Here is a 24,969-nt window from a genome sequence, read left to right as displayed (position 1 = left end):
TGCAGGCTCCTTTAAACAACCAGCTCTCCTGTGAACTAGCAAAAAACTCATTCATTACCATGGGGTTGTCACCAAGCTATTCATGAGGGATCTGCCCTTATGATACAAACACCTCCCACCACACCCCACCTCCAACCCTGAAGGTCACGTTTTAACGTGAGGTTTGGAAGGGACACACATCCAAACCATATCAGTGTCTCTTTACTTAAGTGCAAAATATACTGTCCTACATTACCATAGTATAGGTACACATTTGGGAAATTTAACATTACAAAGTACTTCAGTCTCATCTGCAGGCAATATTCCAAATTGATCACTTGTCTCAGTGATGTCCTTTGAAGCACCTTTCCTCCCTTGAGTCCAGCATCACATACTGCATTTTATTGCCATGTCTCTAGTTTTTTATCTGCATCTGTTCCTTGGTTTTCTGTCTTTCAAAGCATTAATGTTTTTGGAGAATGCAAGCCTTCTTTTCCTTTAAATTGAGAGTCCCTACCTTTAGATTTTCCTAGTGTTTCATTATAATCACATTCAGTGTATGGACCCCTGGCCAGCATGCTGCCTACATGATGCTGTGTCCTTCTCAGGGTACCTGGTCTGGAGGCACACGGTGTCCATCTGCCCCTCATTAGTGATGTTAATTTTGGTCACCCAGTCAAGGTGCTATTCAGTTTCTCCACTTATGGTTAATATGTTTTCCCTTTCAACTAATCAGCAATCTATGGGAGACACTTTGAGACCCTGCTAGTATCATGCTTCTCATTAAACTTTCCCTTAAGATTTATCATCAACAAATAACTTTTGCTGAACAATTATTTACTGTGACAGTTGTAAAATGATGATTTTTAAAAATTATTTCCTCCAAATTTATCACTTGGTATTCTACTATAGAGCCCTCTCTTGTTCCCCATTAACCCACCTACACACCCTGCACACTGATTCACCCATCTGTCACCCATTAACCCATCCATTCATCCACCCATCCACCCATCATCCACCTGTCTATCCACCCATCCACCTACTTGTCTACCCACCATCCACCCATCCCTCTATCCAGCCAGTCATCCATCCAGCCAGCCATCCAGTGACCCAGCCATCAATCTACCCAGCCATCCACCCATCCATCTATCCACCCATCCACCCACCCACTCACCCCCTTACCTATCCATCTTTCATCTGCCCATTCACTCACCCATCCATTCATCCTCACATTCACCTGTCTATCCATCCACCCAGCTATCTATCTACTGATGCGTCCACTCATCCATCCATCTACCCATCCATCCTCTTATCCACCTTTCTATCCATCCACTGATCCATCCATCCATCCATCCCCATTCACCCATCCATGTATCCATTCAGTCACCCATCTATTCACCCATCCATCCATCCATCCACCCACCCAGTATTCATCCATTCAGCCATCCACCCATTCATCTGTCCATCCATCTATCCATCCACTCACTCACCTACCTACCCATCCACTCAGCTATTCATTCATCCATCCATCCATCCATCCATCCACTCAGCTATTCATCCTCCACCCATCTATCCATCCATCCATCCATCCATCTATTCATCCATCTAGTTATCATCAGTATAGACTCATGGATTTCTATTTTATTCATCAGGTTATAATCTATTACTGTCCTCGTATAGTTTGATGTTCAGATTGCCCCAGATTTGGCCAGTGAAAGCCCCCTTTAAGCTGGTTCCAGTGACTATATTTTAAATGTTTTTTTAAACTAAGTTGAGTATTAAATAAATAGTTCTATTCATAAATAATAAGGCAAATTTGATAATTAGGATGACTCAGATTTTAGGGCGAAATTGGTGTCCCTGAAGGCATGAAGGAGGCTGAGAAGCAGTTTCTGTCTCCCTAGTTGGCTTCACTGACCTCTGTGCTATCAGAGAGCTTAGGATCTAATATCTGCCTCATAATCTTACCCTGGATCTTCTGTCTGTGGAAGAATTGCAGCAGACATGGTCATTTTGCAGTTAGGACTAGGCAGCAGCAAAGTCAGACTCGAGGCACCTAGACCTGAATTTGGAGCACTGTTAGCTGAATCCAGAGAGCTCAGCCTTCCTGAGCCCTGAGCCCTGAAGAGACCACAGAGGTGGCCTAGTGGGTGCCACATGCAGCCTGGCTGACAGTAAGAAGGAGAATGGGGAAAACCACTGCCTCCTTGCTTTGCAGAGCAGGAAGAATCACTATTGTTACTTCTCTTTGCTTTAGGTTGGCTCCCATCATCTGAGACTCCACAGAGGCCTGGAAGCCAACGCCCCTGCTTTCGACAGGTAGGGATTGTCTGACACCATCCAAGCCTGTCATTGTCATCCTTAGACATCATCCTCCCATCAGACACAAGGGATAGGGTGTGACGGGAAAGAGAGGACCCTGAACCCTCAATCTAAATCTGCTTTCCTTTTGGTCCTTTATGCAAGAAGGGAGATTACAAAATGGGATTTTTACTTGTTCTCAGGTTTCCTGAAGGTAAATTAATGAATGTTCAGGTGGCACTTTATAATTATTTTATCTTATCAGTTTCTTGCAATGAGGCTTCATCTCTATGCCCTGGTTAATAAGGGATAATCCAAATTATAGGATATTTGAAGCTGTTTGTTTTTTGTTTTAAAATAATATAGAATAAATAAGTATAGAAAAGTATAAAGCAAAAATAAAAGTATCCTAACTCCCAGTTACCACTCTCAGAGATTTTACTATTAGTAGTTTTTTACATGTCATTCTAGAAAACAATTTTGGCATTATATATATATTTAAATACACAGATTGGATCATTACACATGACTGTTTTGCAGCTTCCTTAAGAAAAGCTGAGCTATTTGTAATATGTATTTGAAATAATAGCTTCTTAAAAGATTTGCTTATTTAATCTAAGTACTCAATATTTTAAAATTGTCTTAGTGAATATAGTAAAAATTCTCGAAAGTAATGTTTTAAGTGTTTGACTCATTCTACCTGAAGCTTTATTGAGACTTTAAGTTTGCTTTCATACTCTCGTTAAACATAACGCTGGTCGCGTGAGCCCAGATGTGACCCCCTGATTAGCATGTTACATATAATGGGCTTTTTCTGTAAAGAGATATTTAATCAAGTATAGACAAGACATTGCCTTTTCCAGAACATTTTTAGTATGTCCTAAGCATTCTACATATGGAGTTCTTTCAGTTGACATTCATCTGTACTGAATTATCTTAGGAAATGGTGAACATGAAACTGAAAATGAAATTCTACCTGACTGAGCTCGGTGGCTCAGATTTTAGGGGGTCGCCTGGGTGACAAAGTGAGATTCCATCTCCAAACAAAACAAACAAACAAACAAACAACAAAAAATTCTACCTGAAGCTGACACAAAACAAGAGGGAAGGGTCATGATGAGTTCACTTCAAAAACCCTCCTATGTTTAGGAGCTTTCTTAAAAAATACATATATCTAGTTGAAGCACATTTGCATAGACTGTAGATTTTTCAGAATCCTCATAATGTGTGGTGTGTGAGATGCACGTACTGCAGAGAATGAGACCCCTCTCTTCTCACAAGCACCCCAGAGACTGCCTTGCCCCTTGGAAAGCATTCCTAAATCTAGGGGTACACTTAGATCTCTTCTGCAAATCACAGGACAAGCTGCTGAGAGGGTGAGTCTTTCTACAGGCAGCTACTGTGTCCAGGAAGTCTCTTCTGTAATGCTTCTTACCCACGACACTGGACTGGAGGCAGGAGCCCTCCCATTCCCTTGCAGGAGCTGCTGCTTTCATGTTCATTGCTAACTATGTTCCCCTCATTTGAGATAACATTTGGAAATAAGGTGACATGTCTACCTAGTGGCCGCGGTGGGGCACCGTGAGGGTCCCCCTGAGAGCAGGCTGCCCAGGTCCTCAATGATGTCCCTGGACTGGCATGTGCGTCGTCCTGGGTGCCTCCCAATTCTCTTCTCTGGGACATCACTGCGCCCTCAAGAGTCGTGCGGTTCTCTGATGGATTTCATCGAGAGTAAATCCTTTCTTTCCCCTGTAAAACCTTCACATAGATAGTTTTTCTCCCCGGAGGATGCTTGTTTTCCTTTGCCTGAGCTGCATGGGTGCCCCTGTTAGCCGAGGCTGTCTCTTGTCACTTTGCTCTATGTGCTCCGTATCTGAGGAGGGCTGTTTGCAGCAGGCCTTTGGCTGCAGCAGGGTCTTGTCATCTCTGTGTGGCGATGAGTCTCTGTGGAAGGGTTAACCTTTCACGGGGCAGTGCCTGAGTCTCCACTCGCAGGACAGTGAAACCCTTCTCCTTCCCCGCCCCACTCTGCGGGCGGCTGCTGTGCACATCAGGTTGTGCCGAACTCTTGGTCCCTCCCTAAAGATGAAAAGGATGCTTCCAAATGGAAATCTGATTCCTTAGTGTCCCGAAAAACTCCTGTTTTCTAAGTAGCTTCCCATGACAGTAACCCATGGGTAGGGGAAGTGAAAAAAAAAGGCCTCAGTGCTCAGGGTGACCCAGGAAGAAGCCTGCCTGCTGCCAACCTTGCTGCTGGTGCCAGCACTCCCTTATCCCCTGGGTGCCAGCGCTCCCTTATCCCCTGGGTGCCAGCGCTCCCTTATCCCCTGGGTGCCAGCGCTCCCTTATCCCCTGGGTGCCAGCGCTCCCTTATCCCCTGGATGCCAGCGCTTCCTTACGCCCTGGGTGCCAGCGCTCCCTTACGCCCTGGGTCAGCAGGGCCTCTCAGCTCACCAATAACAAGCATTTTACAATAAAGGAAAGAAGAACCACCTCCCACACACCAAGCACTGTCTTTGTCACTTTCACTAGTCTTTTTAGTCCTCGTAGCCATTCCCTGCAGGAGGGGAAGTAGCCCTGCTCTGTAGTTGAAGGAGCCAGCTCAGAGGGGATGAATCATTTGATCAGGGGAGTTTGGGGTTGGTGACAGCATAGAGTAATGATGAGGAATAGTGAGTAATAATGAGTAATTGCAGTTCCTCTGGCCCTGGGCTTTGGAACTAATTGAGAAGAAGGGGCGGGAATGAGACAGGCAGCGATCAGAAATGGGCCTTGTTTCTGAGGAGCCACATTGAGGGATGTGGCTTGGATGTGTGGCCAACGTGGGCTCCCTCACCAGGGGCAGAGCCTGCACATGTCAGAGCCAGGCCTGGGATGCAACCTCTCTGGGCAGACCGACCCGAAAGAAAGCCCATAAGGGCTGAGCCACACACAGCCCCGCCCCAGGGCCACCTGGAGCTCCACATGGAGACGGGAGCCCGGGAGGGTGCTCACCCTTAACTTAGGCCAGGGAGTCAGCAGGCGAGCCTAACTTCAAACCACCCACTTCAAAATCCATATTCTTTCCACTACTGTCCCTTAAAGTTAGTAAGAGAATGTTTTCTCTTATCGGGTAAGGGAAAAAAAATGATTTTTTCATGATCATTATTAGCTCTTTAAAAAAATTCTGCTCATAAACGTGTCATTATAGAAATTTGGGAAAGAGAAAGATGTTTAAAGAAGAAAAGAACTGAAATCATATAAAATTCCACCACTTGTGACATCATGTGTTTTCTTCCAGTGTTTTTTCTATATTTAGGCCTAAAGATTGCACCATTAAATAATAATTTGACGTCTGCTTTTTGCATTGTATCATTTCCCTGTGTTTTGTTTAAGGCAGTACATTTCAACATGTTTACATTTGAAATGTAAGGTTACTTTAAAAAAAGCTGGCGATCATAGATAAATATTGGAATCTCCCCCTAATATTCCAACATACATATTTAGAAAGTAGCTTCTAATACAAGGAATATTTCCCAAAGCCTGCAAGTTGTTTTATCTCCTTGTTGTGGCTTAGCATAATGAAATACAGCACTTAGATTGAAAACAGGATGCTGAGTTGAGAGTTCTCCTGCCAGTTGTTCTAGTTTTGAGAAAGATGGATACCAAGCAAGGTAAGAAATTCATTTCACACGTGCACATTGCCAGTATAAGACTCTAGGCCAGGCGCAGTGGCTCATGCCTGTAATCCCAACACGTTGGGAGGCTGAGGTGGGACGATTGCTTGAAGCCAGGAGTTTGAGATCAGCCTGAGCAACATAGCAAGACCCTGTCTCTATAAAAAATAAATAAGTAAAAATTAGCCAGATGTGGTGGCATGCACCTATAGTCCCTACTACTTGAGAGGCTGAGGTGGGAGGATTGCTTGAGCCCAGGAGTTTGAGGCAGCAGTGAACTATGATCATGCCACTGCACTCTAGCCTGGACAACAGACTGAGATCCTATCTCAGAAACAAAACTCTGTTGATGGAAGCTCAGGTTAGGTGTTCTAGATTTAATGGGAGATGCTTTATAGAAAGTCCAGCATATCCTTTGTCTGATTCCAAACTCATGTAGAAGTCTACACTAGCTAGTCATAATGGCAGCTGGGAGGGACAGGTTCTCTCCACCCAGGCTCATTTTCCACGCTTTGGGTCATGGGGGATAACTGGTCCTGGACTCTGGCACTAAAAGCATGACTCCTTCTGCCCCGTCTTCCCTTGAGGGGCAGAACAGGGCAGAGTCTGTACCTGTGCCTGTGCCCAGCATCACGCCCACCCCACTGACTTTGCAGGCACATGGTGCTTCTGAAGGAGCAGTACGGGCAGCAGGTGGTCGTGAACCTTCTGGGAAGCAGAGGCGGAGAGGAGGTACTCAACAGAGCCTTCAAGGTAAGGCCTGGTTGTCCTCCCCACGGCTGGGCTGGGTGGCGGGTGGCCATGGTGGAGCCTTGAGCCTGGAGGTGGCTCCTTCAGGGACTGGAGCTGAAGCCCAACCCTCCTTCATTTCCTGAGGCTTCCCCAGTGTTCCGACCGGTGAACACGGCAGTGCTCGGTGACTTGGGCCCTGATACGATTTGAGTGTAATGTCTTTTTTTTTTTTTTTTTTTAAGACAGAGTTTCACTCTTGTTACCCAGGCTGGAGTGCAGTGGCGCAATCTCAGCTCACTGCAACCTCTGCCTCCCAGGTCCAAGTGATTCTCCTGCCTCGGCCTCCTGAGTAGCTGTGATTACAGGCGCCTGCCATCACGCCAAGCTAATTTTTGTATTTTTAGTAGAGACGGGGTTTTACCATGTTGGTCAGCCTGGTCAAGAACTTCTAACCTCAGGTGATCCACCCGCCTCAGCCTCCCAAAGTACTGGGATTACAGGTGTGTGCCACTGCGCCCAGCCTAGTGAGTGTAATTTTTGTGAGTTGATGGTTGGGAGAATTTGCTCAAAGTCAAAACAGAGCATTTCCTGTCCCCAGCCATGTGTCCCTTACCCTCCCCATGGGGCTTTGAGGGCTTCTGACCTCTCAAGGAGTCCCTCTCAGTTCAGCTCAGGAGCAGGCAGGCCTCCTCTTTGCCCTGGCTGGTCCTGGGTGAGCTCCCCCAGCCCCACAGGGCACCTGACCTCAGGGCTCAGGAGCAGGAGCCTCCATGGCTTTCCCCTGCTTGCCTGCTGGCCTTCAAATTTCCCCCCTCTTCCTTGGGCTCCCACGGGAGCTCCCGGACCTGCTCCTGCTGGACTCCCATGGGCAACTTCAGGGTTCCCTGGGGGCTTTTCCTGGCGAACCTGGACAGAGATCCTGGGCAGAGTCACAGAGCCATGGGAGCAAGAGACTCCGCCCACCTGGGCAGGGTCTGTCCCTGTACATGGATCCCAGGCCTCCAGCCCGCGCCCCCTGCTCCCCAGGCGCAAGACATTCTAGAATGAGCCATGGAGGTTCCTGGTTCCTTTACCAGCCTCCATGTCCCCTGCCTAATAGAGGAAAACTCTCGTTTAAAGCTCAAGGATATCCCTTACAGAGAGAGCTCAAAGTCGCCTCACTGGGGGGGAAGGCCATCTCTGAGCCTTTCCCTCTGCTTAGAAATGCCACATACTCATGCTCAGAGCAGGCACTTCCTGGTTGCCAATTTTATTTGGCCAGACCTGCTTTTCCTGTTTGGTTTGTTGCTATTAGCAACAAGCTCCATAAGTGTCTCCGTTCCCACCCATCTTGGCAGTGATGCTGGCTGCTAATTTGAAGGAAGAAGGAAAAAAAAAAAAAGAAAGCCAAAAAATAAGAATAATAGTAAGAACCCCAAGTCTTTTTCCCCTATGCCTTGAGTTGTGGCCCCTCCCATCAGTGGGTGAAGTGCCCGGCACTAGTGAGGGCGGGAGATGGCAGCCACCTCATACGGGGAAGGGTGGGCTCCTGGCCAGGTAGGGAGGGATACTCTAGCTGGAGACCTGGGTCATGGCCCTGCCTGGGATGGTCCTCAGCCACATCAGTTCGGCCCAGACCAAGGTTGGCGGCCCGGCAGCCTGCCCAGGGCCCAGTGGCCATCAGTCCTGCTGGATGAAGCACTGGCTCCGGAATGCATGGCACTGAGCCACCAGTTGGGCTCCTCCAGCTTCTTGCTCACAGCAAGACTTGGCTGACAATGACAGCATTGCATTGATTTATGCTCAGGCCTATCACAGGTGGTCACATTGAGTCAGACCAGATGACCCCCAAGTCCTTCTAGTCCTTCCAAGTTACTAGGACCTCTGGCTGGGCAGAGGCTGGACTGGCCTGACCTGAAGCCACAAGGGCATGGGTACAGGGTGTGAGAGGCCTGGAAGCCGGGTGGCCTGGGTAGGCAGACAGTTTGTCCTTTATCACGGGGCTGTCTCTCTGGGGAGAAAGCCAGGGAGCTGCCAGGCCAGGGGAGCCTCATATGGAAGGGAGGGCTCTTAAGGGCATCATGGTGTCATCAGCAGCCCCTTGCCCTGCTTCCCATCTGTCCCCACCTTCACTCTGGCTCCCTGACCATTCTGAAATAGCATCGGGATGTGGGACCCACCTAGGCCACTTCAGCTGGAGACTTGGTCTCTTCAGAGCACAGCCACCAGAGGCTGGTATGCAGCAGGCTGGGGCCAGTTACCAGGGCAACGGGGAGCTGGATTATGAGCTCTGCAGCCTACTGCAGCCCTGCTATCTCTGAGGGCCTGGGGCACCTGGGCCACCTGGGCCACCTGAAGAACAGAGCAGTCTTTCCACACCTGTGCCCTCCGGGGAGCCCTGCAGGAGTATGATCTCCCCAGGGGACCACACCTGCTCTGGCTTCTTTTGTCCAAGGGGAACCTTCTGCCCTTTCGCAAGCAAGATGCTCTGTGTGGGTTTTGTCCCCCCAGGGCCTTTGTCCTGTGCTTCCCTTTCAGGGTTAACTGCCTGGTCCATTGTGAGCTTCCAGCTAAAGCATGTCCTGTGGCAAGTCACCTTGGTTAGCCGCACGGGTCAAGCTATGCAAGGAACTCGTCCTCCTTGTCCTTCCTTCCCTCTGCTCCCCTCACCGCCCTCCCCTCCTCTTTTCAGAAGCTGCTCTGGGCTTCTTGCCACGCAGGCGACACGCCTATGATCAATTTTGACTTCCATCAGTTTGCCAAAGGCGGGAAGCTAGAGAAATTGGAGACCCTCTTGAGGCCACAGTTAAAGCTGCACTGGGAGGACTTTGATGTGTTCACGAAGGGGGAGAACGTCAGTCCACGGTGAGGCTCGCTGCACACTGTGCCATGTCTTCTGCTGGGGGGGAAGCGTCAGTCCACAGTGAGGCTCGCTGCGTGCTGTGCCTTCTGCTGGGTGAGGTGGCAGAGGGGCTGCACCATAGAGGACATAGAGGACATGTGCCCTGTGAGGGGCGGCTTCCTTCCCTCCCCACTCAGCTACCCTTGCGGTTTCCTGGGTCATAAGCTTGGCGACATTGGGAATCTTGGGTTCCAGCTTCTCCTCTCCCTTCCCACAATAGGAGACAGGCTTTTGAATTTCTCAAGGAGATGTTGAGGCATGGTTTTCTGGCAAAAGAAATGAACTTATAAAGGGGACTGCATTTAAACATGGAGCTCCACGCTGGGATGCAGGCCTGTGAGAGTGTGGGCCACAGTCCCAGTGGGATGGCTGGCATAAACTTAGATTGCTCGAGGAGACCAGGGTATGGACTGCTTTGTTCAGAGCAGAGGAGGAAAACGAAGTCCAGTTCCCTCACGTCACATGCAGGGGGTCCTCATTATTTGCAGATTCCATATTGGCTAATTTACCTCTTCCTTAAAACTTATTTGTAACCCCAAAATCAGTACTCAAAGGATTTTTACCTGGACATTCACAGATGTGTGCAGAGCAGTGACAATTTGAGTCACATGTACATGCTTCCAGCTGAGATCAAACAAGGTGATACTCTGTCTTCTTATTTCAGCCCTCGTATGTAAACAAGTGTCCTTTTTGAGATTTAGTACCGGTTTTCACATTTGTGGTGTCTTTGTTAGGAGCCCCTCTTTGTTCGGGGATCTCATGGTTTAGTATGGCCCCAAGCGTTGTGCTGAAGAACTGTCTAGCACTTCTGAGCACAAGAAGGTGGTGGTGTGCTTTATGGAGAAAATGCACATTAAGATAAGCTTTGTCCCGATATGAGTTACAATGCTGTCGGCCATGGTTCAGTGTTAATTAAACAAATATATATATTCAATAAGGTGTCTTTATATGGAAACATATATAAAACAAGTTTGTATATTGATCAGTTGATGAAAATGTGACCAGAGATTTGCAGGAACCTAACCCTATATCTCCCCTAGGACCGATGGTTCTGTGTTCATGTCCAATTCAGTGTTCCTACAACTTTATAGAACATAATTGCTATAAATAACAAGGACCAGCTAAACTTAAAATGACCCAGTTGTGCAGGCTGCTGAGTGTGTGTCCTGGGGTCTGCCTGCCTTTCCAGCAATGCTGGGGATCCACTGGGATGGACACTGGGGTTTCTGGGGGTCTACTGGTGAGGAGGTGGGGGTTCTTAGAACATGTTTCCTCACGCCTATAATCCCAGCACTTTGGAAGGCCGAGGCATGCAGATCACAAGGTCAGGAGTTCGAGACCAGCCTGGCCAATGTTGTGAAACACTGTAAAAATACAAAAATTAGCTGGATGTGATGGCACGCACCTATAGTCCCAGCTACTCGGAAGGCTGAGGCAGGAGAATTGCTTGAACCAGGGAGGCAGAGGTTGCAGTGAGCCAAGATCGTGACATTGCACTCCAGCTTGGGTGACAGAGTGAGACTCTGTCTCAAAAAAAAAAAGAACATGTTTCCTTGGGAGTCGACAGTTAGACATGGGCCACTGTGCTATGGCCACTGCTTCTTTGAACACAACTTATAACTGTTTACATTTCTTCTTGTCCTAAGTTTTCAGAAAGGCACTTTGCGGATGAACTGTCTTGACTGCCTGGACCGAACCAACACTGTGCAGAGCTTCATCGCGCTCGAGGTGCGTCCCTGCTGCAGCCTTTTCGGCCATCTGTGCCAGGTCCTATGACTTAAGCTGCACAGGCTGAGCTGAGCACCTTTAGCGGCAAGATGAGGGTGGCATCACTGAGACAACTTTCTAACTGTGGGGAAGGTGGACAGGGAGACACTGGGACATTCAGAGAGGGGTTCCCCAGGTGGCTGCTTTCTCTGTCATAGGCACGCTTTCTCACAGCCTCTTGTGAAATGCATCCCAGACATGGTGGCCCAAAGGCTCCTAGGGAAGAGCAGTTGTGTAATGATTATTGTGAACGCACCATTGGCCAAAGGCAGTGTGAGGCTGGCCGGATGAGGCTGGATTTGAAGCTGGGGAGGGAGACCCGGATCTGCGTGGCCACAGCTGTCTGGCTGACCTCTCCTGGCTAGGGGGTTTAGTATGAACAGCGGGGTCAGTGCCCCCTCCTGTCCACCACTGTTTGCTTTTCAGCCTCTGGCTGTGTAGCCAGGAGGTCAGGTGTTGGGTGGTCAGAGGAGGGCTTGGATGGACCCTATAGATAAAGTTGGGGTGAGGTATGGGAAGTCACTGTCTGCTGTAGGAACTCCTCATCCTCTGGAGGGGCACAGGGTCTTCCAGGACATGGCATAATCCACAGGCTGCTGAATAAGGAACCTCCTGGGACAGTGGCTGTGGGGCCTCTGTGGGAGAAACCAGTGACAGCCATTCCTTATTCCTCCCCAGGTCCTGCATCTGCAGCTCGAGACCCTGGGGCTGAGTTCAAAACCCATTGTTGACCGCTTTGTGGAGTCCTTCAAAGCCATGTGGTCTCTGAATGGCCACAGCCTGAGCAAGGTGTTCACAGGCAGCAGGTCCCTGGAAGGGAAGGCCAAGGTAGGGCCCCGCCAAGGGGGCAGGGTGGGGGCCCCAGGGACCCCCCTCACGGCCTGCGGTCTGGGCTCTTGGCAGGTGGGGAAGCTGAAGGATGGAGCCCGGTCCATGTCTCGAACCATCCAGTCCAACTTCTTCGACGGGGTGAAGCAGGAGGCCATCAAGCTGCTGCTGGTTGGGGACGTCTACGGCGAGGAGGTGGCAGACAAAGGGGGCATGCTGCTGGACAGCACAGCACTCCTGGGTAGGGCCCGCCACGGACAGGGGGAGGCGGGAAGGCGGGGGCTCCGCGGCCCCATGTTCCCACCACCTCTGTGCCATCCAGAGAGTGGGTGGCAGACGTGCCTGGTGTCTGAGCAGTGGACCATGCACCTTGCAGCTGTCACTGCCTCTCCCGGGAGCCTGTGCTTTCCAGCTAGGCCCGGGAGCTCACACATCCTCTGTCTCAGCTTGCACTGTGTTTCCATCCTGAGAAGCGGGAGACACCAGGCGGGCTCAGCGAGAGGCCATGCACTCTCCTAAACGCATCGGTGCCTTTGAACGCTCACCCACTCCAGAAACTTCCTCAGCTGCTTGGGTTCTTGGGCCTTTAGCAGGTGATGTTGGCCTTGGGAGCTTCCCATGAAGTTGGCCTCCAGTTTCTGTTTTGGAAGGAGGAGGAGGATGCTGTAATCTCCCAGGGATGAGGGCACCTTCGGGTCTCAGCGGCAACACAGCGTGGTTCCATCAATATAGGAGGTTCCTTTGAGAGCATTTTAATGACATCTTCTTACCTGAGCCTGTAAACATATTAGGTCTCATGGAAAAAGGAGGAGAAACCCAGCATTTTTCCTTACAAGAATGGACAAGTTTCGCTTTAGAAACATCAGGTGTTTTTGAAAAATGGACTAGCCCATGCTTAAAATGAGTTCATGGCCCTTTTCCACTCTCACTCTTTCTTCACTGGGGGAGCGCTTATTTGGCTTCCGACAGGCCAGGCGATATTTAGTTTCTACTCTGGAAACAATGCCAGCTCTATAAAAGGTGAACGAAGCTCCATGTTGTACAGTGAGTCTTATTTAATAGCAAGGCAGACATGAGTTAGATTTGGGTTACGTCACAAGTTTAAACGATGGAATATATTTTGGCTATTGAGAGGATGGTGATGGTTCTGTGTAGTGACCTTTTAAAGCCTTAAGTCTGGGGCAAAACAAAACATATCAGACATGCAGGCTGGAAGGCAGAGGATGCAAAGGTGGCTGTCTGGGTTGGTAGGACACTTAAAGGTATAGTGGATATGGGCACATCCACATTGAAATGTGGTCAGTTACAGCATGCCCTGGCTTAAATTCCTATGCCTTGTTCTTCCACGGAGTGGACAGTGAGGACATGGCTTTTCCCTGTCATGTCTGAGATCCCTGTGATCTGATGTCCCATAGCTTCTGGCTTCAGTTGGGGACAGCGGTGTAGATGGTGAGTTTCCAGTCTTATGTTTTCACGCCTTTATTGCAGAAATGCCGTAAGGGAAGCACCATGGTGACCATGGTTTTAAACCTTTTGTCGCCTTCCTAAGGAGCATACCCTGGTTTATCTCTAGAGGCTCATGAACCATCTGTCTCTGCCAGGCAGCCTCTTCTTTTTGGAGGATGCCTGAGCTTTGGAACTGCAAAGAAATGTGCCTTTTTATGCCTCCTGACAGTGACTCCCAGGATCCTGAAAGCTATGACTGAGCGTCAGTCTGAATTCACAAATTTCAAGCGGATCCGGATTGCCATGGGGACCTGGAACGTGAATGGAGGAAAGCAGTTTCGGAGCAACCTGCTCAGGACGGCGGAGCTGACCGACTGGCTGCTCGACTCACCCCAGCTCTCGGGCGCTGCTGAATCCCAGGGTGAGGGCAGTGGCTTCGGGGGAGACAAAATCCAATTCCACCTCACCTGACATGTCAGGCTTGACCTTTTAGTGGCCATCGTCTTGTGGAATTTCGTCTTTGTGTTTTCCCTCCTCACAGTGTTTAAATTGCACCGTGGTCTAACGGTCAAGAATGCTGCCTCACAAGTAACTTTGACTTTTTTCCTTTCCTGAATGTTTGGAAGAGTTAGCAGATGGTGAATCTCTCTTTTCTCTTTGCATACAGTGATGGTGAAGTCTTAGGCTTTCATCAGTAGAATCTTTTTGTCACCAGGCTGAAGGTGTGGCTTCTAGAGCCATGTAACTGTGAGGACGGGAGCCAGGCCTGTCTTCAGTGTTTTGTTTTTGTTTGTTTTTGTTTTTTGTTTTTAGACGAGTTTCACACTCATCACCCAGGCTGGAGTGCAGTGACACAATCTTGGCTCACTGCAATCTCCGCCTCCCAGATTCAAGGAATTCTTCTGCCTCAGCCTCCTGAGTAGCTGGGATTACAGGCACCCACCACCACACCTAGCTAATTTTTGTATTTTTGGTGGAGATGGGGTTTTGCCATGTTGGCCAAGCTGGTGTCGAACTCCTGAACTCAGATGATCCCTCTGCCACAGCCTCCCAAAGTGCTGGGATTACAGGTGTGCGCCACTGCGCCTGGCCCTGCCTTTAGTGTTGATATTGACCAAGAACGGCTCATCCCTGCCTCTCCCCAAACCAACTCTATTCATCTGCTTGAAGTAGTCACAAAATAATCCATGTGCTATTTAGGAATAAAATAATTCCAAATGTTGACACCTCACCTTTTATCTTGTAAGATACACTATTGAATGGCCCCAGAACTTAAGATCTGAAGAATAAGTGATTCTTGTACAGTCAGCGTTGACTCAGGGGCCTTACTTTTTTTTTTTTTTTTTGCCTCCTTGGACTCAGGAAGACACTTGTGTTTCAGGTTTTTGCCTGTTGGTGAGTGACCTGTGGTCCAGCTGACGTGGTGGCCCATGTGGACATTCATGCCCCACAGCTGCCTAGGTGGTGCCCAGAGCCCCGTCCCTTCCTCTGCACACGCCATCTGTGCCCTCCTTTCTGCCTCAGAGGGCAGGTGGCAGAGTCTACCATTCAGAGCCACTGGGGTTCTCTGTGTCGGTGGTAGCCTGAGTTGCTGCTTGTGCCTCCAGAAGCCATTCAGGATACCCTCTGGAGCAGGCCCATCAATGCAGAGGGTGCTTAGCACAGCTGTGGCTCAAGAGCCATCCCTCCTCTCCCCACTGAAGTGACTCCTCTTCTTTTCCCTGCAGGAAGGTGTGCGTGTTGTTAGCAAGCTGGCTGGTGTTTTGCAGGGGATCTTTTTGGGGAAGACACTAGCAGGCTCCCCAGCAGTCCCACTAGAGATGCACCAGGTTCCAGAGAAGGAAAGGAAAGTGCTGTGGTTACTGCTGCCAAGCAGACAGAGGGACAGAGATTGTTTTTTCTTTTTTTTTTTTTTAAAGAAAAAGCTTTAAGTCAGGGAAACTAGAGGTTCCACGTTGCCCATTGTGGCCAACAGAGAAGGAAGTGGACAGCCTGCCTGGCCTCTAACTGACAGAGGCCACGTCCTCCTGGCTGGACCCTGGGGAGGCAGGCATCTCACTTTCTGCAGGAGCTATGGCTGGGCTTGGGGGCTCAGGAGACTGGGTGTCAGAGGTCGTGACTGGAGAGATTCAGGCAATGGCTACAGGGTTATATTAAACTCTGACCTCTCCCCTGTTCAAAGGGAACAGAATGGATGGAGGGCCCCTCTGGGCTCACTGTGCTACATTTAAGCCAGGTATTTCTGAAGCAGATTCCACTGGGGCAGTTCCCAGCAGCAATGATAGCCACCTGGAGTTGGACTCAGGCAGTGGACAGTGTGGCTTGGGAGAGGGGACTGGGGAACCCTATGAACTCATAATGCAGGGCTTGGTGGTCCTGACTTCTGTCATCTCTTGCCTTGCTCCCCAGATGACAGCAGCCCAGCTGACATATTTGCTGTGGGGTTTGAAGAAATGGTGGAATTGAGCGCAGGGAATATTGTCAATGCCAGGTAAGGGGCCAGGTGTGTGGGGCCGGGCGGGGACTTCCTGAGTCAGGTGCCTGGCTGGGAGAGGAGCCTCTGAGGCTCTCCTGGAGCCAGCCTGCTTCTGAGTCAGCTAAGCTGTGGCTCTGGCTGTGTGGGGATCTGTCACCTGGCTCCTTCTCCATGCTCACACATGCACCGCCCCGTTCTTTCCCTGCTACTTAGGAAGTAAAAGGAAGGGCTGATGATTGCTGTGTTTTCTCTGCAGTGCTCTGGCCTTGGCCACTTGTTGAGGCTGATTTACGCTGCCAGAGGGAGCTGGCATGTGTGGACCTGGGATGCAAGGGAAGGGTGGGGCTGGGACTGGGAGAGTGGTTGACTCATGTTTCCTAGGGAGAGGTGAGAAAGCGCCAGTGCTGGGAAGAGGTACTTTCCTCCTGCATACCAGGGCAAAGGAAAAAATCAAAACCACTGGATTTGTATTTGATACGAAGTCAACTGGACATTCCCCCACCCCCTGCTAAACTGGCCTGGCTTTATTTTAAGGAACTTTCTGAACAAATAAATAAGACTGACTCTGTGGGGCTGCTCTGAGAAGGTCCTGGGTTGGGTTTCAGAGGTCAAGGAAGGGCTGCTGTGGTGTGTGAGACATGGCCAAAAATACCCAGATCCTCCACTAGAAGAAGGAAAGCATGACACTCATATTGGGGTGCAGGCAGTGTGAAATCAGTTCTGCAAAGAGAATAGGCTTGGGCTGGAGCATTTGGTAGGTGGGAGATAGATGTGCTTCCAGCCATCTGTAAACAGCGTCGTTTCCTTTTCTCTTCCAGTACTACCAACAAGAAGATGTGGGGTGAGCAGCTTCAGAAAGCTATCTCACGCTCTCATAGATACATTCTCTTGACTTCGGCACAGCTGGTGGGCGTCTGTCTTTATATCTTTGTACGTCCATACCATGTCCCGTTCATCAGGTAAGAACATTCCGTTTACACACATCTGGGGAACAAGGGGTTGTTAGTCTTTGTGTTTTGTTCTTTGACTTCCTCCTCCTCCCCCATCCCCTTCTGTAACAGGAATCAGGACTTGCCATTATTTTAGATAAATGTAGCAAAAACCCCCTAGGAAAAACTGGGCTGAATAGAATATTGTCTGGCAATTAAAAAGCCACCATGGGAAACGTCCAACTCAGGAAGCTGAACTCTTAGAAAGAGTGTTACATGATTGTCATCGCCCAAGCTCAATTCTGTGCAAGGAAAGGGGTTCCTTGTTGGAATCTTACAGACAGGAAACCTCTGACCAAGAGCTGAGTAACTCACTGGGAAATGCCAACTCTTTTGTCTCTTTTTAAAAGAATTCTAAGTAGAAAGGGCCTTTACAACTGGGGCCTCCTTGTCATTTCTCCAAGGTGCATGCTTTGTGAGTGTCGGAAAGGGGGCGAGCTTAGGGGCTGCATTCCTCTTGGGGTGTGGGTGTTTGGATGCTGGAGGAACTCATCTTTTCTCCAGCTTGCGGATGGCCTCATCTTTCCACCTGGGCCTACTCATGGCTTTCGAATTTCCACCAACCTTTCGGCGGGCTGGCAGCAAACATTGAACTGACCTCCCCACTGAGCCCCTGGGTCCCGGGAAGGGCCTGTGCCTGTCTAGAGCCCCACGGGTGCACCCCTGCTGCACCTGGAGACTAAGGCAGTGCTGCCCGTAATCCTCTTCTCTGATTTTAGAAGATGTTTAGGTCCCTGTCCCTCTGCTTGTGTTATTTTGCCAGCTTGGCAGTATCCCAGGTTAGCAGGTGAAGATTAGTAAGGGTTAAAGGCAAGGGCAGGGTGAGGGTGAGAGAAAGGTCTCAGAACTAAGGAGCACAACGTTTCCCAGGCTCAGTGTCCTCGGCTTCAGGCACCTTTAGCCCTAAGCTGCTTCCGCCTCCACCCCTTCCATCAGTCATCCCTCCAACCTTGTCTACCAGGGAGCAGATGCACCAGCAGGCCTCAGTGTGTGGCACAGCTGTGGAAATGTTAACAAATGTGCTTGTAGCCCATGTTTCTATGGACTGGTATGCATTATGAGTTGGCATTTTAATGCGAGCAGGCTCTGGCGTTGCATAAAAGTCCGTTTGAGACCACCTACCCAGCCCAGCATAAATAGCTGCTGGTTTCCTAGCTCTTAAAATGCATTGATTGCTGGGCGTGGTGGTTCATGCCTGTCATCCTAGCACTTTGGGAGGCCAAGGCAGGCAGATCACTTGAGGTCAGGAGTTCAAGACCAGCCTGGCCAACATGGTGAAACCCTGACTCTACTAAAAATACAAAAATTAGCCGGGTGTGATGGTGGGTGCCTGTAATCCCAGCTACTTGGAAGGCTGAGGTGGGAGAATCACTTGAACCTGGGAGGCCACCGTTGCAGTAAGCTGAGATCACACCACTGCACTCCAGCCAGGGTGACAGAGTGAGACTCTGTCTCAAAGTAATAATAATAATAATTAAAAAGTTGATTGCCCAGATGACACCTCCCATGCATGGCATGACAGCTGCACAGGAGTGGGGTGGGCTGGTGGGTGGTGATATTCGTGCTGCTCCTGGTGGCAGTGAGAAGCTGGGGAGATGCAGGGATTGCCCTGTCTTCAGCTTCACGGGGTGCTCAGGTGAGCAATGAGCGCTTCCCAGATGGGGCGTGGAGGAGGTGTCCAGGCAGCAGTGGGCAGCAGGAGGGAGGCGGCTTCCTGACCGGGAGTCGATGATGGCCAAAGTGTCCGCTTTGTTGAATTGGACAGACTCTGAGCTGATGATTTTGGAGCACTCAGAGCGGCAGGTCCTGAGCTGCTGCTGTTCCCTTCTCTGTGACAAAGCAGGGACATGTTTCTCCTTCAGGACCTGACAGCATGCACACATCCTTCTGTTCCAGGGACGTGGCCATCGACACAGTGAAGACGGGCATGGGGGGCAAGGCCGGGAACAAGGGCGCCGTCGGCATCCGCTTCCAGTTCCACAGCACCAGCTTCTGCTTCATATGTAGCCACCTGACAGCCGGACAGTCCCAGGTGAAGGAGCGGAATGAAGACTACAAGGAGATCACCCAGAAACTCTGCTTCCCAATGGTGAGCGGTGCCGTGGGGGCGGCCAGCACCTCCCTGCTCAGTTCAGTCCCAAACGTGATTGTTGATAGGAGCCAGGCATTGGGAACACAACCACAGGGAGGGCCCCTGCTTGGAGGGCTCAGCGCTGGGGGAGGGGGAGAAGGCTGTGTCACCCCATGGAATTGACCTGGGGTAGGATTAGCCGTGCGCCTGGAGGGAGCCAGCTCTGCAGCATCCCTCCTCTCCTGTTGCTGTACATTTCCTGAGTGTCTACATGGTCGCTGGATTTTGTGTGTGTGCATTTTCTGATTTTCTGATTCAAGTGATGGTTTAGGGAAGAAAACTGTGTCCATGGTCTGTCCTGTCCAAGTGGTGAAGGGCATTTGAATCCACACAGCCTGAGACTCCACCTTCCTGAGATTCACAGTCTTCACATGTACTTTCTGTGGTGGCTCAGATAAGAACACCCTTTTGACCAGTGGACCCTTTTTGACCAGGAACATGGTTCTTGAGCAAGGAGCCCGGATCCTCCCTGTCCTCGAAGCTACAATAGTGAACCACACAGTGCCCTCTCGTGGCAGTCCAGAGGGTTTCATTCTGAAACTGGAGGATTTTCTTTTCAAATCTAGACATTAATGTTCTCCTTCCTGTGCAAAGATGCTACCCGGCACAGCTTCAGCGTGTGACACACATGAGGCCCACCTATTCCATGAAGTGAGGATAGACTTCAGCTGTTCTTGTCGCAAAATATTCCACTGTCTGAGAGGTGGTGGGCTGGGTCACGGAGCTCTTCCCTGTGAGAAGAGATCCTTAAAACTGATGTCCCATTTTACTGGGCTGCATGAGCACTCAAGGCAAAATTTCTTTAGTTTTCATTAACAAGTGCCACAATTCTTGTTGGAGTTATTTCTTATGTTAAAAAAGAAACAAATGAGTTGAGAAGTTTTCAATTGTGTGTAATGTAGTTTAGGAAAAAAAAAGAAAAAAGAAGTCTAACCCTTGTCACTCAAAAAGCGCTATTTTGGGGCCAGGCACGGTGGCTCACACCTGTAATCCCAGCACTTTGGGAGGCTGAGGTGGGCGGATCACCTGAGGTCAGAAGTTCGAGACCAGCCTGGCCAACATGGTGAAACCCTATCTCTACTGAAAATACAAAAAAAATTAGCCAGGTGTGGTGGCGTGCCCCTGTAATCCCAGCTACTCGGGAGGCTGAGACAGGAGAATTGCTTGAACCCAGAAGGCAGAGGTTGCAGTGAGCTGAGATCGCACCACTGCATTCCAGCCTGGGTGACAGGGCAAGACTCCATCTAAAAAAAAAAAAAAAAGTGCTACTTTGACATAGTAAGCTTGGGATACATAATAAGTAAAGGATTTATAATGTAGTTCTTTTCTACAATAAAAATATTGAGGGACCTGTTAACAGTCTACACTTCTTTTTTGTTTTTGTTTTTGAGACAGAGTCTCGCTCTGTCGCCCGGGCTGGAGTGCAGTGGTGTGATCTTGGCTCACTGCAAGCTCCACCTCCTGGGTTCAAGCGATTCTCCTGCCTCAGCCTCCTGAGTAACTGGGATTACAGGCATGCACCACCAGGCCCAACTAGTTTTTGTATTTTTAGTAGAGATGTTGGCTATGCTGGTCTCGAACTCCTGACATCAAGTGATCCGCCTGCCTCAGCCTCCCAAAGTGCTGGGGTTACAGGCATGAGCCACCGTGCCCAGCCAACATTCTACACTGATATTGTCTGATACCATAGTCACTGGCCATAAGTAGCTATTTAAATTTAAATTAATTAAAATTAAATAACATTTAAAATTCCTTGCTTTCACTGGCCACATTGAAAATGATCAGTATCCACGTGGCCAGTGGCTCCCGCATCAGACAGCACAGAGAACATTCTGGAGCTGCAGAAAGTTCTGTTTGGCAGTGTTGTCTAGACACTCATTTTATTTGGTTGGGACCCATTTAATCTTCTGTCCAGGTTATTGTCATGGGGGGAGTGGAAATGCCTCATAGGAGAAGAGAAACTGATTTGGGAGCTAGGCAGATGGGAGCTGAAATCCCATCTGTATCATGCACTCGCTGTGTAACCTTCAGCAAGTGCCTTTGTTTCTGAACTTTTGTTGTTTGTTTTTTTAATCGAAGAGAGAGCTGGTGGTATCTGCTTTGTGCACCTGGAACAGAGCCCAGCCCTTGCGGATAGTTGATCCGCAGCAGCTGCTGTCATTGTGATTCCTGGGGAAGAGACAGGAAAGGCAAGGACCCCGGGAGCTCTCCGGGGCTGAGCTGGGGCTGTGGGTTCCTAGGACTGGGCAGGATGGGAAGGAGGAGTGAGAGATGGAGAAGGGTCACCTGAAAAAGCTCAGGAAGTTATATGAAGGTGCACATCCTGAGCATGTATGCTGCTCTTTAGAAACCTCATTCTCCTAATGCTGAATGCTGGGTGCTGCTTCCTAGGAGCAGACACTCCAAAGCAAGGGTGCATCTGGTCTTCCGGACGGGATCCGTGGAGGAAATGCTGGCCATGTTGCTCTCCTCCGTTTAGGGTAGGAGCTTCCCTCAAACCACTCAGAAACACTACTATTTAAAATTAAGCCGTGTAAAAATGCCTCCATAGTTGTATGGGATGAGTGAAAAATGAGATGCTCTAGTAGAAAACTTTCTGTTTTTTAAGTAACATTTTAAGAAAAACACTCCTGCTTGTCCCAGTGAGCTTGTTTTTCTCCCCTCTCCCACCTTCCTTGCAAGATGGGCTGAATGATTATTATTTTCTTTTCAACTTAGGGGAGAAATGTTTTTTCTCATGATTATGTATTTTGGTGCGGCGATTTCAACTACCGCATTGATCTTACTTATGAAGAAGTCTTCTATTTTGTTAAACGCCAAGACTGGAAGAAACTTCTGGAATTTGATCAACTACAACTACAGAAATCAAGTGGAAAAGTAAGTTGTGCTTTAAACGTATTTTTTAGCAGCTGCTCCAAGATGGAATGACATCTATGAGATGTAGAGGCTGGTGCAGCAAATTCAGTTCTGTGAGTGGATTTCACTGTTTCCAACATTGTAGGAAACAGGTGGACTTGTGAGGTTTTAGTACAGGAGTGGCTGTTCATACACACGTCCTGTCCCTCTTTTTTTTTATTATTATTATCATTATTTTTTATTTTGAGGCAGAGTCTTGTTCTGTCACCCAGGCTGGAGTGCAGTGGCACTATCTTGGCTCACTGCAACCTCTGCCTTCCAGGTTCAAGTAATTCTCATGCCTCAGCTTCCCGAGTAGCTGGGATTACAGGGGTGCGCCACCACACCTGGCTAACTTTTATATTTTTAGTGGAGAGGGGGTTTCATCATCTAACTCCTGGCCTCAGGTGATCCGTGCACCTTGGCCTCCCAAAGTGCTGGGATTTCAGGCGTGAGCCACCGTGCCTGGCCGACCTTCCCCTCCTCCTAATACTGTTATTTTAGTGCCTGTTTGCTTCCTAGCAGGATGGGCTGAGATGAAATTACCTGTGGAGAAAGAAGCTGGTTAAATGTGTGAGGGCCAGGTGCAGTGGCTCACGCCTGTAATCTCAGCACTTTGGGAGGCCGAGGTGGGAGGATCACTTAAGTCTAGGAGTTTGAGACCAGCCAGGGCAACATAGCAAGACCCCGTCTCTACTAAAAAATACAAGAAAATTAGCCTGGTGGTAGTGCACACCTGTAGTCCCAGCTACTCTGGAGGCTGGGGTGAAAGAATCACCTGAGCCCAGGAGGTTGAGGCTGCAGTGAGCCAAAATAACACAACTGCATTCCAGCCTGGGCAACCAAAGTGAGACCCTGTTTCAAAAAAACAGTACAGGCCAGGCGCAGTGGCTCATGCCTGTAATCCCAGCACTGTGGGAGGCCAAGGCGTGCGGATCACTTGATGTCAGGAGTTCGAGACCAGCCTGGCCAACATGGTGAAACCCCATCTCTACTAAAAATCCAAAAATTAGCTGGGCATGGTGGCAAGTGCCTGTAATCCCAGCTACTCAGGAGACTGAGGCAGGAGAATCACTTGAACCCAGGAGGTGGAAGTTGCAGTGAGCTGAGATTGTGCCATTGCACTCCAGCTTAGGCGACAAGAGCAAAACTCCATCTCAAAAAAAAAAAAAAAAAAAAGTGTGAGGACAGGGCAGATAAGGTCTCTCCTGAAGCAAGATTGGACGTTCTTGGAAGTTTACTGTGTCTTCCCATTTCAGCCCCTGCCAGTGTGTGGAGTGCTAAAGGGTTGCCACATGGACAAGAGACCACACCAACCTCCTAAAGCAGGTTTTCCTGTCTTCCTACCACCAACATTCTCACATCCTTTCAGTGATCCCCGAGAGAATGAGGGTGTGTCTGTCCCTTGGTCTTCCCATGGAAGCAAGGCCAAACCAAAGCTAAACACAAAAAAGAAGGACATGCATAGAGGCTCACGACTGTAATCCCCGTACTTTGAGAGGCCGAGGCGGGAGGATTTCCTAAGCCCAAGAGTTTGCCAACAGCCTGGGAAACACAGAGAGACCTTGTCTCTACCAAAGCTAAAATTAGCCAAGCATGACGGTGAGCGCCTGTGGTCCCAGCTACTTGGGAGGCTGAGGCAGGAGGATCACATGAGCCCCAGAGGTTAAGGCTGTAGGGAGCCATGATTGTGCCACTGCACTCCAGCCTGAGCAAAAGAGCAAGACCCCGAGGAGAGAGAGAGAGGAGAGGTGACTTTCACTCTGTGCTCTGTGTACTTAGCTCATTTAGTCAACAAACATGGATGAAGGTCTCGGTGGTTGTGGGCCGGACATCACACCAGGCATGGGACTGTAAAGATGAGCACCCCGACCCCTGCCTCGGACCCTGCACTGTCTCCTGGGGGGCAACAAGCAGACAGTGGATAGATCAGACACTGGAGCGGGTAGGAAGATACGAGGGTGATGTGTCCTTCAGTGGGATGAGCTAAGGATCACTTTTTTGCTAATTAAAAGACACACATATGTCCAGTTTCAGACAGATTTTCAAATGTAATGGAGCTTGTGTTACTTTTTAAGAACAGGGACTTGCGGTGCTGACGAGTTGATGGGTGCAGCACACTAACATGGCACATGTATACTATATGTAACAAACCTACACGTTGTGCACATGTACCCTAGAACTTAAAGTATAAAAAAAAAGGCCGGGCGCGGTGGCTCAAGCCTGTAATCCCAGCACTTTGGGAGGCCGAGACGGGCGGATCACCTGGTCAGGAGATCGAGACCATCCTGGCTAACACAGTGAAACCCGTCTCTACTAAAAATACAAAAACTAGCCGGGCGAGGTGGCGGGCGCCTGTAGTCCCAGCTACTGGGGAGGCTGAGGCAGGAGAATGGCGTAAACCCGGGAGGCGGAGCTTGCAGTGAGCTGAGATCTGGCCACTGCACTCCAGTCCGGGCGACAGAGCGAGACTCCGCCTCAAAAAAAAAAAAAAAGAATAGGGACTTGCCTTTTCAGTTTTCATTTTTGTATATAACATTCAGGATCTAAAACTAAGGCGACCTGATGACTTCTTTTTCTCCCAATAGATTTTTAAGGACTTTCACGAAGGAGCCATTAACTTTGGACCCACCTACAAGTATGATGTCGGCTCAGCCGCCTATGATACAAGCGACAAATGCCGCACCCCTGCCTGGACAGACAGGGTGCTGTGGTGGAGGAAGAAACATCCCTTTGATAAAACAGGTGAGGGGGCCATGCCCATTCTAGAGCCAGCAGAGGGTGAATAAGAAATGCGGTGGAGGGAAAGTCACATTTACCCAGCCCCATGCGCTGCTACAGAAATCAGTTTCTTCATAACCCCAGATGGCACAAAAGTCACCCCAGAC

At 49.4% G+C, this 24,969-nt stretch overlaps 1 protein-coding gene across 4 annotated transcripts in view; it reads left to right on the top strand.

The window, feature by feature from the left end:
- The window catches only part of SYNJ2 (synaptojanin 2), a 119,262-nt gene that overhangs the window by 70,981 nt on the left and 23,312 nt on the right, over positions 1-24,969 (top strand). For all 4 annotated transcript variants that reach the window (XM_033234945.1, XM_033234944.1, XM_033234946.1 and 1 more), the window contains 12 exons: positions 2,237-2,298; positions 6,593-6,689; positions 9,340-9,512; positions 11,196-11,277; positions 11,995-12,144; positions 12,220-12,385; positions 13,820-14,011; positions 16,000-16,081; positions 16,885-17,025; positions 18,952-19,144; positions 21,905-22,063; positions 24,670-24,826. In XM_033234945.1, coding sequence (XP_033090836.1) covers positions 2,237-2,298; positions 6,593-6,689; positions 9,340-9,512; positions 11,196-11,277; positions 11,995-12,144; positions 12,220-12,385; positions 13,820-14,011; positions 16,000-16,081; positions 16,885-17,025; positions 18,952-19,144; positions 21,905-22,063; positions 24,670-24,826 — 1,654 coding nt within the window. The remainder of the gene's footprint in view (positions 1-2,236; positions 2,299-6,592; positions 6,690-9,339; positions 9,513-11,195; positions 11,278-11,994; positions 12,145-12,219; positions 12,386-13,819; positions 14,012-15,999; positions 16,082-16,884; positions 17,026-18,951; positions 19,145-21,904; positions 22,064-24,669; positions 24,827-24,969) is intronic.

The sequence above is a fragment of the Trachypithecus francoisi genome, unplaced genomic scaffold (genome assembly GCF_009764315.1).
Source record: "Trachypithecus francoisi isolate TF-2019V2 unplaced genomic scaffold, Tfra_2.0 Lachesis_group15, whole genome shotgun sequence".
Classification (NCBI taxonomy): Eukaryota; Metazoa; Chordata; class Mammalia; order Primates; family Cercopithecidae; genus Trachypithecus; species Trachypithecus francoisi.
This window is presented reverse-complemented; position numbering and strand designations above follow the sequence as displayed.